The 11,751-nt window shown below is 40.4% G+C and overlaps 1 protein-coding gene across 1 annotated transcript; it reads right to left on the reverse strand.

Moving 5' to 3' along the window:
- Positions 1–269: 269 nt before the first annotated feature.
- On the reverse strand, positions 270–11,539 carry ing3 (inhibitor of growth family, member 3). The gene is made up of 12 exons (XM_053650673.1): positions 11,255–11,539; positions 11,041–11,112; positions 9,262–9,362; positions 8,900–8,965; positions 8,588–8,684; positions 6,267–6,338; positions 6,040–6,156; positions 5,759–5,922; positions 5,026–5,213; positions 3,540–3,732; positions 2,369–2,407; positions 270–1,238 (listed from the first exon to the last, which is right to left on the reverse strand). The coding sequence occupies exons 1-12, from the start codon at positions 11,280–11,282 to the stop codon at positions 1,122–1,124; spliced, it is 1,254 nt and encodes a 417-aa protein (XP_053506648.1). The 5' UTR covers positions 11,283–11,539; the 3' UTR covers positions 270–1,121.
- Between the last annotated feature and the right edge of the window lie 212 nt (positions 11,540–11,751).

An 11,751-nucleotide genomic window follows, 5' to 3' on the forward strand; every position in this document is an offset into this window, starting at 1 on the left:
AAATGAGTTCAAACAGAAAAAGCACACTTTAACACACGGAATAGCAAAATTATTGATCGTTTTATTTTTTTTTCCCTCATCAGGAAACTTTAAATCACCAGTTCAGTGCAGGCCAGACTACACATTCACACACATCCTGTACACATCACATCAAAAACACACACCAACAATCACTGTGTTCTTTCTATAATACACCTGGCAGCACCTGGCTTTAAACACCCAGCCAAAAAATATTTTCATGCTTATCTGCAAGTGTGAACATTTTCCTGTTGTTTTTTTATTATTTGTGCGCTCAATCACTCAGCTGAATGAAATCCTGACTAATATGTAAATAAATGCACTCTTACAGATAAACACAAATTCCTTGAAATGTGTGAGGTCTTGGGTGATATGAGGTTCCATCCCCAAGTGAAGCACAATTCAATATAAATACTGCAGCGTATCCCATATTTCTGGTCACGAACTGCTGCAGTACAGAGGATTTAGTGTTTTTTCTGCTCCCAACAGACCTGAATCCACTCACCGGCTCATTACGGAACCCTGCATGAGTTAAAAATGTGCATTTTAGAGCAGAGAAAACACTAAATCAGCAGTGCAGGGGGAACCCCAGGACCTCGATTGAAAACCCCTTGTGTACTGAATATAAATACTTCCAGATAACACCAGTATCGTCAGGCTCGTCTCGTTCAGAGGCACTGCGGATTTCGTGTCAATTTCCGGGGTCCATAGTTCATCAGCACATTCCCGAGTTCGTCTTGTCTTTGCGAATATGGAATAATAGGAGTGAGATGCACTAATTTGTGCTGGAGGTCATGACCCCTACCATCACACATGGTAGGCTGAGGAATGTCTGAGGGTTGGGTGTATATTAACAACTCTCCCCTACCAATCAGGACTTTAATCGAAGATAAAAATAACTAAAAGGTCGTGTCTCATCTTACATTTACACACACACAAACACACACACAGAATTTCCTCAAAAGCTCATTTTCACATTTCACAAACCGGAGATCACATTGAAGACTTCCCTCACACAGTTTTTTTTACAAGGGGAAACAGGGGTCGAATCAGGCAGTGAGATTGGGTAGGGTTTTTGGGGTCATCTCTAGGGTGATGAATGTCTATTTATGCCGGCTTCCTCTCCTCTTCATGGCTGCTGTACACTGTGGGCAATACCACTTTCCTTTGGGTGCCTCGGTCAAGCCCACGCAGCCGTAGTGGAACCACTCGATAGGACACTGCAGAAACAAGAAATCGTTCAGATGAACACAATGTGTCGTTTCTAGTTTTCTACAGAGCATCTGAAAGCAGTCCGTACAGGATTTAGTGGAGGCTTTTTGTGATTGTTTGCAAAATTGTATGATTGTGCTGCCGGTTTTTTTCTCCTTCTAAATTTGCGAGTTTTTTGTGCTTTATTTTTTTGCGGAAAACTACGAATTGGCGAAATTACATTTGCAGGTAATTGCCACTCACGATGTCTGTTAGTAAATGAGACCTTTTAGCTGTACTCATGTTCGACACACGTGAGTTGAAGATGGCTTTGACTGACGTCGAACGACGCATCTTTTCCCAAATCTGGAGAACATCTTTTGTAATTCTGAAAAATTGCAAGCACCTCCAAATATCACAGAGTTTGCTTGCTTGATTTCACGTTAATTTCTGCAATCTCAAAATCGCTGAAATGATGGAGGGACTGAAGTGAGTGGCTTACTTTTTTGGCCGACTTGTCAGGAAGAAAATGTAACCATTACAGATGTCAGTAGAGATGAGATGATCACAATCGTATTACGAAGTGCTCTTAGTGATGCTAAATATTGCTAGGTTCAAACGGAGCCATGTGTTCACCATGATTATGGCTAATGTGAAAGCTAAGTTTTCCCTATGAAGTTGCTCGATATGCCGGAATTCACAGACTTTCAATACCAAGTATACTTATTCTTACTTTGCCAACACATTTAAGAGGGAAGTTGATATTCCGGACAAGTTTGTCTGGTTTCCACCATCACTACGCCCTTACATCTGAATAACTGTGCTAGCTATCTAGACAAATAGTCAACCTCAATCATAAGCTATCTGCCATGACTGGTCCATAATTCCAGCAAGTGTTATGACTTGAACCACTCACACAGTGTTTATTCACTTTCCCAAACTGAAAGCACAAGCGCGCACACACACACACACACACACACACACACACACACACACACACACACACAGGTTCTACGTGAACACACCACATGATGCTCATGGCTTTAGTCAACTATGAATAAAGCACTCATCTAGCCCGCTGTGTAAAAGGTCTCATATAAAGAAGCCAGTGACCAAGCTGTGTTTACTGAAGTTATTTGACTGGAGGAAGTGCACTTACATCCTGGTTATCACAGCCAACCATCTCTCCATAAGACACCTGCAAATGTAGAGAGACTTATTATGCACTTGTGCAGAGGCAAAGATTAAAGACACATGCAACTGAAGAGAGAGAGAGAGAGAGAGAGAGAGAGAGTAGTACATGGTACTACATGTTGTTTTGGAGTAACACACAATATGATTAACAAACGTATTGTTGTTTTGTGGCCCATCCTAATACGAAGACACTGTGGGAGCCAATACATTTGCACGCGCACACGCACACACACACACACACACACTTATATAAACTTCGGGGGGGGGATATCAGAGACTAAATAATTTACCAAACTGTATACAGTAGCACTCATGGCATTGTGTTTACAACTCATTTTAGACATCACATTTACTTCACAAGAATATTCACTGAAACAAGCGACGAAGAAATAACACTGTAAGTGGGTGTGGGCTGCGATGGAATTTTGGAAAATAGCCAGCCAGCGATATTGGAATTTCCACCAACCTAAAACAACAAGTCAGACTAAACTAAACTGTTACATCACTAAGTAAAATATAAAGTACTTTCAAATGTTAATGTGAAATTACTACTAATTACTAAAAAAAATAGTACATTTACTCCAGTAGACATGCTGCTCCAGTAATATTCTTCATATATACTCCAATAATACTCTCAGAATGACTGAGATATAATAATAATATAAATATATTAAATACACTACCGGTGTCAAAAGTTTGGAGACACTGGAGTTTGAAGTCCCCAAACTTTTGACCGGTAGTGTATACACCTAACCACACGGGACAGGTTCTTACTGGTACGATCTGAGATTTTGCCCCAAGTTTGCTCTAGCTAACTATTTTATAAGGCAAACACAAAGCCATGACTCAAAAACATCAGCCTAAACACTGGATTTTCTGATTTACAGGCAGGTAATGATACTTCCTGAGTGGTTAAGCAATAACGGTCTGTTTTTCATTTACAAAGCCTAAACTAATATTATTATATTTATAATATTTACATGTGTCTGCATGCCAGAATTTCACCGTTATTAAAATGGATTTTATAACGAACGCAATATACTTTACATACTCTCTGCAACCCTGGACCAATTCAGTAATGAAGTGGACTAATTCACTCAATGTGCCTGTAAAAACAAAGAGATGTGTGCGCGCACCTGGTTGCAAATGCAGTAGCGGGGCTCGTTGGGGTCGTAAGTCCAGTCCACTTGGCCGCTGCTGTCGCTCTCTGGTAGCGCGGCCGTCTGCTGCGCCAGCTCGTGAGCCAGAGCCGAGGAGGAGGAACAGGACGACAGGGAGGAAGAGGACGAAGATGACGAGGATTGGTGGTTGGAAGACTTATTGTTGTTTCTGCACACACGAGACAGAAGAGAGCGATACAGATATTTAACGTACATGCTAGGGCTGTGTCAGATCGTATCGTCCATGACAGGCCACAAAACTACGATACATAGTTTTCACGTGACGTCACATTCTTATAGGAACGCCCACCTGGAGGGCAAAAAACGGCTTTCTACCGCTGCCCGCCGGTTATTTTTAACAGATTTGTTTAGCCAAAACGTGGGCATCTCGCATGTAAAACCAGAACAAGCATGGAGAAAGACATGTCCCACAAGGGAGAAGAATTCATCTCCAAAAAAGGAGCTTCCTCTGTAACATGGCAGTGGTTTGGGTACAGAAGACCGGTAAATCAAACATCAACAAAAGGGTGGAAACACATCAAATTGGTTCCAACACCTCAAGCAAAAGCCCCGACCAGAATATGAGGAAAGTCAGAAGTTGTGCCAGAAGAAAGCATCAACAAGTAACATCAAACACTAGAAAAGTGCTGAATGTGACCATTTTCATATCGTCGTTTACATTGTTAGTTAAGTCTATATCGCCCATCCCTAATACACGATTTACATGCATAGCACGTGTGCCGGTCAGGAAGTCTGATTTTAGGCTTCCTGTTAAGAGAATTCTCAAAATCCTGCCTTTGAATTCATAAAAAAATTTCTATGAGTTTTTTTTTTTTACCCTTGCAAACAATGACCCCTGTATAGTTGTTGTAAAGTTGTTACATTATTTATTCTCTTCAAGAACAGCTCACGAAGAACAGAGAAGGGTGGAAAAATAGTGAGCTTGTTTTTTATTTATTATTCTTACATGTAAAAAAGAAAATCACGATTGTCATAATTCTGGTTGTTTGAATTTTAAAGGTTCATTAGACTTTATTTTCAGCTACGCAAATCTGAATCCGCAACAGACTCAGTCTTGAAAAAAGGCCGTGGCATTTTCATCAACCATCTGTCATAAGGTCAGATTAAAATAGTCAGTTCAGCTCTACTAATCTGGTTTCCTGGAATGAGAATCATAATCCAAATATACATAGTTATACATAAATATAAATATACATATACATAGTACGAGTATAATTACTTCACACGGCTCTTTCACAACTTTTCAAATAGTATGAAATGAAAGGTTTCTGAATAGAACATATGACGCTCCATTTTCCAATAAAAATATACCGTTCCCTGTAACAGCAACATAACAAAAGTAACTAGACTATAACTAATGTACCAAATAAATCTGTGAAAAGGCTACATGAGGACCATATTACCGATGGGAACATGTGTTAAGTGTGTGTGAGACTCTTACTTGCTCTTGCGTCCTGCACGGGAGTCTGAGCTGTTGCTGGTGGTGAGGTTCTGTGTGAGAGTGGAGGCCAGAGTCGAGGACATGTAGCCAGAAGACTCTCTGCTCGAAGCAAAGTCCCGAGCCAGGATATCATTCTTAATGGCCTCGTAGGAAGCCTTCATACTCGACGTCCTCCTGCCCTCCTTCATCTGCAATGCGAGACCATACAAGCACCACAAAACAGCTATAAGATCTAATATAGCACATTCAACACTGGATTTCATAGACAAACTCTGTACGTTTAACTTTGTATAACCTAATGCAGTGTGGAATTATTATTATTATTTTAACAAAACAACTTTTTGATATTTTGCCAGGGAAAACGGGGGACTGTTGGAAATTGTTAAGAGCAATATCACTTTGAAACCAGATGTTTTGTTTATATTAAATATTGAATTAAAAAAAAAAAAAAAGAGTGTCAAGCTTATATTTGCATTCATTTTCCTACATCAAGCGACAACGGGTTCAAAAGACCAGAGTGCTCGGGAACTAAAATGTTGCATGAAACAAACATAAATATTCATTTTTCCCTTTAAACGTCATTATGATGAAAATTTGAATAGCGCACTTAGTTTTTACAGCCCGAGTAATTTAACAATTATATGTGTACTGAAACAGTACAGATGTTGCAGACGGGAAGAAGGAAGGAAGGAAAGGTGGGGAAGAAGGAAGGAGTGAGCGAGTTTTGTTTCACCTGTGCTGTGGCCTGCACTGCCTGAGCCGCTGCCATACTGATGGCCCCTGCACCGGCGGCTGGACCCATTGGCAGAGAGGTCAGGTTGTAGGAGGAAAGAGCTTGGGAGGAGTTCACATTGTACACACTGTTGGACGAAGAGGACGTGCTGTTCACTCTGCAGCCTGTCTCACACACACACACACACACACACACACACACACATTAGCAAAACAACTGAGGCAGTCAAGCAATATGAGCAATTTTAAATGTTTATAGAGAACATTTTATGCTTTCTTTACCCGGCGTGTTCTCTTTGGAGGCGTCTGATGTGAGCGTCGAGAGCAGAGCTTCAGATTTAAACTTCTTCTCTGGCACATGCTCAGTAGTGTGGTGAGTTGGTGCGCTGTACTTCCTTTCTGATAAGTGCACACAGACACACATGTTACAGAAACACAATAGAGTAGAAAGTATGAGAGCATGTCTGGTAGAGAGAGAGAGAGAGAGAGAGAGAGGTGGTGCATCTTACTTTCTCCCGTAACGTGCGAGTGAACATGATGGTTATTGACAGGTTGAGAAGGACTGTCCATTTCCAACGATCCTGCAGTAAGAAAAAGAAAGAATTATTAAAATGGCTCAACAAGAGTAAGCATGCAAATGCAAACACAAACCAATTTAGACTAAAGGAGCAGAGTAGAATTTGTACAGTCAAATGCTGACTGCGAGCAGAATGGCATTTGCAGTGTAAATACAGATAAACCTTCCTATTCCTCCAAAATGACAAACTCCCCTCGGGGGAAACTTCATACAGTATGCTTTGCTAGCCCACTGAGCACAGAAAAACCATGAAGAGATGAGTCCCATGTTCTGGATGCCTGGAAATCTAACTGACTAATCTTCAAAGTGGTAACTAATGTAGCGTAATAACATATGTCGAGTGCATTAACACAGACTATGGGAGAGTTCATAATTATCCTTTACTAACAAGGTTTTAGAGCTACAACAACTAATCAATGATAATAATCAGTTATGAAAATCGTTGTCAACGAATCAATTTACTGACTGCGTTACTTCTGTTCCGAAAACACGCATCGGAGAGTACAGACCAAAGTTGTGTCCCAAATGACATACTGTACACTTACACTATGCACTCTACCATCTAGTGTATGAATTTCAGAAGGGTAGTATCATCTCAAATGGAACACGAGCGGTTTCTTTACTAACAGGAAGCATAAACCGTTTCCCAGTCGGTGGCGCGTGACGTCAAATGCACGTAATGTGACACTGCTAGAGAGGTTCTGTATAATCACCTCCCAGACCCGTGTTGCACGACTGCGTTCTCAAAGAGCAGGCTCCCGCCTCCGAACGCAAGATGACATGAGCGGGTTTATTGCGTTTCATCTACGCGCGATGAGATGCAAGTCATTTATTATATACAAAATGGCCCACAGTGGCTTCTCCCACAGCAGCAAATTCATTATTCTTTTAGGTATTTGGCGCGTTTATCGTGAAGTAACGCATTTGTTCTCTTCGACTCACTAGATGGAAACTGCGCTTTGGGTTGGGGAAACTGGTGCAAGTTGCTTAAAAGGTTTCGTTTAATTCCAGTTTGTCAGTATACGCTGTATTTGCGCAATTGAAGTGTAAAGTCAGTCGTTTATTATAACGGGAGTGATGTATTAGTTACGAGGCCGTGTTGCTCCTCACGTGTATTGTAGACACGGTGATAAACAATGGGAATGTGAGTAAGATCTCTAATGTCTATTTAAAACCCTATGGCCTGAGTAAACAGGAGTAAAACATTATGCTAAAAGCAGTGAGTAACAGAAACCACAAGGCGCAGTGAAAGTGAAATTTTCTTATTAATTTAGGACTGTAGTTTCATCATCAGTGCTTTCTTGCGCATCCATAAAAAAATAATGCAGAAATACTTACATAGAATATAAACTAAACTAAAGACTAAACTTTCAGTCTGAAGTTTATATTCGCAAGACTCAGTTTGTAGATTTTAAGTAAATGGAAAAAAATGGTATTGAAAGTTCTGTTTTTTTCATCCAATTAATCGATAAAATAATCAGCCAATTAATCGCTTATGAAAATACGCATTAGCTGCAGCCATGCAAGGTTCCGAATATAGCATCATGTTGAGCTATAGTATTCCATCCTCACATACCAGGTACATCGGAGATGTTATACGAGTGCGTCTACTAAGATGGTTTATTTTCTCTCAGTATGTTTAACTGTGAGCAGGAGATCTTTATGACTGCTTCACTTGCTCAGCTTTGCCAGTGTTTCCACATACTGTGTGTCCCTGCTTCTGAAATGATCTTCTGTCATCCATGCAGATTAATTAATCTGCAGAGTTAAAATAATTCTACCATCTACCAGACTGCATGTCCTTGGCCATGTGCGTGTGTGTAGTGAAGGAGGAGGAGAGATTGTGAAGGAGTACTGTTTGGCAAAAATCAATAAGAAGAAGGCTATTCATTTTCTGGTTGTTAAGCTTACATGAATGACAGGCAAGTATGAATAAAAAAATAACAGCCTGGATACAAAATCTGCTTGCGTCTCGTAGCTCAGTGCAGCAGCTCACATCTACAAAGACGCTCCACCGAAAACACACAATGTTTGCTGCTTCCTGCAGTTGGGTCGCCTTTTCCCTGCAATCGAACCACACTGGAGTTTGCTTGGTAGCGTACTCAGAAAACCCCCGGTCAGACAATTACTGTGTTCTCGTCTGCCTAAAGAACCGCACTGAAGAGGACCAGGGTTCGAATAAAACCGGCAAAACATTGCAAATGTAAAATTGTTCTACGCATGCTGACTGAACAACAGCTGTCCGTTACTCACGTCTCTCCAGGACCTCTGTAATGCCGGCGTTGTCCGCTTCAAGCTCCATTTTGAACTTTGCAAGCTCCTGATCCAACTTCCTCAAGTGACGATCCACCTAATCACAACAAAACCTCTTAATCAACATCAAAACATACTTTTAATAACTATCAGCATTTCACCAGGGTTTTTTTTTTCTCTAAGAAATTCATCTTGTTGCTTGTGAAATTCAACTTCTTCCTAAGCTCCATAGTTTATTGACTGTCATATTGTGACTGACTGCCACCTAGTGGCTAATCAGATGTAGTGCACTATAAACAGTTTTTCACTCACCAGATCATAGATTTGATTGGCTAATTGGACTTTTTCATCAGCATCTTCCAACGCTTTATAATAGTCCTGACAGAAAGCAAATCATTGCAGTCATTTCAGAGTCATTCCAGCGATCACCTTCAACAGGCAAAGTTTGTAAAAAGTAAAGTGACATGAGGGTTTACATGCAGTGAGAACGATTTAGCTGTGTGTGCGTCTGTGTGTGTATATTATATATAAATCTCTGCAAACTAAAAAAAACAACAAAATACGAATGCAAGGTAGGCAGAATGGTAAATAAAGCCGTCTGTTTTGGGACTAAAGAGCTATTCTAGCAGATGTTCTATTGGTGCTTGGTGAAAATTGCATCTTTTATCCCCTACCTTCTTAATAACCTCCATCTGCTCCTCCCTCCATTCGGGTTTGTTCTTCTTAGCGTTGGCAAAGAACTCATTAACTCTCTGCTCCAGCTGGTCCATAGCATCTGTAAAGCGCAAACAGCGTTATGATGAGCACGGCCATCTCAAAGTACTCACCGACTCGGGGTCGGATCAGAATGTGGAGTTACTGACCATAACAAACCCAAACAACGATGTTCTTAAAAGATCCTTTTATACATAGATAGATTCCATAATAAAATTTTCACCACCAGCCTTTGAGTTTTTACACACGATATTACACTAGCTCAGTAAGACGGTAATAAGATGCATTTTTACACACATTTGAATCATTGCCATGAAAATACTCAGCATGTGCCAGGTAATTACCTCCTTTAGAGACTTTAGAGCCGGCCAGGACCAGCCTAATAAAGATCATTATAAAGCTCAAATAAATTCATACTGTTGTTTTAAATTAAAATCGTCATGAGCCAAAACAGAATTGGAAATTTGGATTAAAAAAAAATATATATGGAAAAAAATAAATAAATAAAAAGAGCGGTCTCCATTATTACGCTACACAGCGACTGATAAAACATGCTGATGATATGTAATTCACTCATACATCTTCAGTAAGCGTTTTATCCTGGTCAGGGTCAAGGCGGTGGATCCAGAGCCAATCCTGGGAACACGCCCAGGATGAGCCACCAGTCCATTTATGGACACACACATTTACCAGAGTTTTTGTTGTGGTTGTTGCGGCCAAAAATGCTGAGGCTTTATTAAAAATTTGTGACACAATGTGCAGAGTTTTTTGTGCTTTTTTGCAGCAAACTACTTGAATTAGCTAAAATCGCAACTGCGTTAAATTATTTTGCACTGTGATGTTTGCTGAGACCGTTCATCTGTACTTATGTTCGACAGGGCTTTGGCTCAACGCGCGTTGTGATGACGTCACATGACACATCTTGGCCCAAACCTGCTGTAATTCAGAAAAATCGCACGCTCCTCTGAATATTGCGGAGTTTCCATGATTTGGCGTTCATTTCTGTGATCGAAAATCTAAAAATCCTGGACAGACTGATCTACACTTAGGTGCATCAGATGCTAAATTGCCCACAACGGCATGCTTCGAGGGGGTTGGAAGGAAAGCAGAGAACCCCGAGGAAACCCACACAGACAAAGAGAGAACATTAATTATTCATCATCAGAAGAAAAATCCTAATTAATTCCACACTAATCCCAGGTCGTAACACTGCGAAATGTAGAAAACGTCAAGGGGTGTGGGTGTGTGCGGGGGGTGCGAATACTTATGCAGGACACTGCATTTACAGAACTTTGAAAAACAAAATATATAATTAGTGTGATCTGCTTCGTAGGTGATATAAGTTAAGTATCCACTGGGGCTTTCAGAAATCCTCCTTTCAGATGCTGACACACGAACACATTAAAAAAAAGTTGTTGTTGTAATTGTTTACTAAACTGAGATTTGTTTGTTTTTGTTTTTTTGTGACACTCCAGCCTGAAGTAGTTTCCGCGCATCTTTACTTTTAAAATGATCCTCCAAACTTCACCTGACTTGTAGAACTGCACTTAAGTTCAGCTCTCATCACAAAATGTACAAGAAAAACAAATCCATTCACTTGAACTGTTATAAACATCTATTATTATTGTTGTTGTCGTTGTTGTTATTATTGTTGTTGTTGTGATTCCTCTAACTCAGAGTGTAGTGTTTAGCTTTAGCCCACTTGGTTGTCACACTGCCGGCCGATCGCACTGTCTTACTCTGCACTTGCAGGTCCATCTCTCGCATTTCCGTAAACCTGTCGCGGAGATCCATGGGTAGCTGCTCGATCACTGCCAGAGAGAAGAAAAACCAAAATGACGGACTAGCCTAGCAGGCTAACAGCTGCGTACCATTATCACCAAAACACGAGCCGGATACTCAAACAAACTCGCCCATTCAATCACGAAAAAATAAAACCAGGTATAGACTTACTTTCGAGGTAGTCCTCCAAGTACAGCATTTTGGCAAATACGGTGTTTTTTCACGGTTTTGCAGAAGGCGTTGTAATCGTCAATATGGCGCCGACGGTCGCTGAACGCTGAAGAGAAGAAAAAAAAGCAACTGTAAAAGGGGAGGGACGCTACGTCGACGACGTGCACACTCATTGGCTGTTGATAACGCGCGCGGAAATGACATCATTATGTACACACCACGGGATTTGTAGTTTTCAATTGAGCACCGCCCCACCGCCGTACTACAGGCTTGCCTCAAATCGGCGTTTCGATTCAAGTCCCTGCTGCAAATGTTCATATTATTTCTCAAAAATGTTCAAAACTTAAATATGTCAAACATCTGTTATAAGTAATAATACATTCCTCGTAATTAAAGTACAGTTTTATGAGCGGAGAAAATTATTATTATTATTATTATTATTATTATTATTATTATTATTATTTATATGTAAAAATTTCTAATACAAGCAGTTTTGT

Source organism: Ictalurus furcatus, chromosome 19 (genome assembly GCF_023375685.1).
Source record: "Ictalurus furcatus strain D&B chromosome 19, Billie_1.0, whole genome shotgun sequence".
NCBI classification, from domain to species: domain Eukaryota; kingdom Metazoa; phylum Chordata; class Actinopteri; order Siluriformes; family Ictaluridae; genus Ictalurus; species Ictalurus furcatus.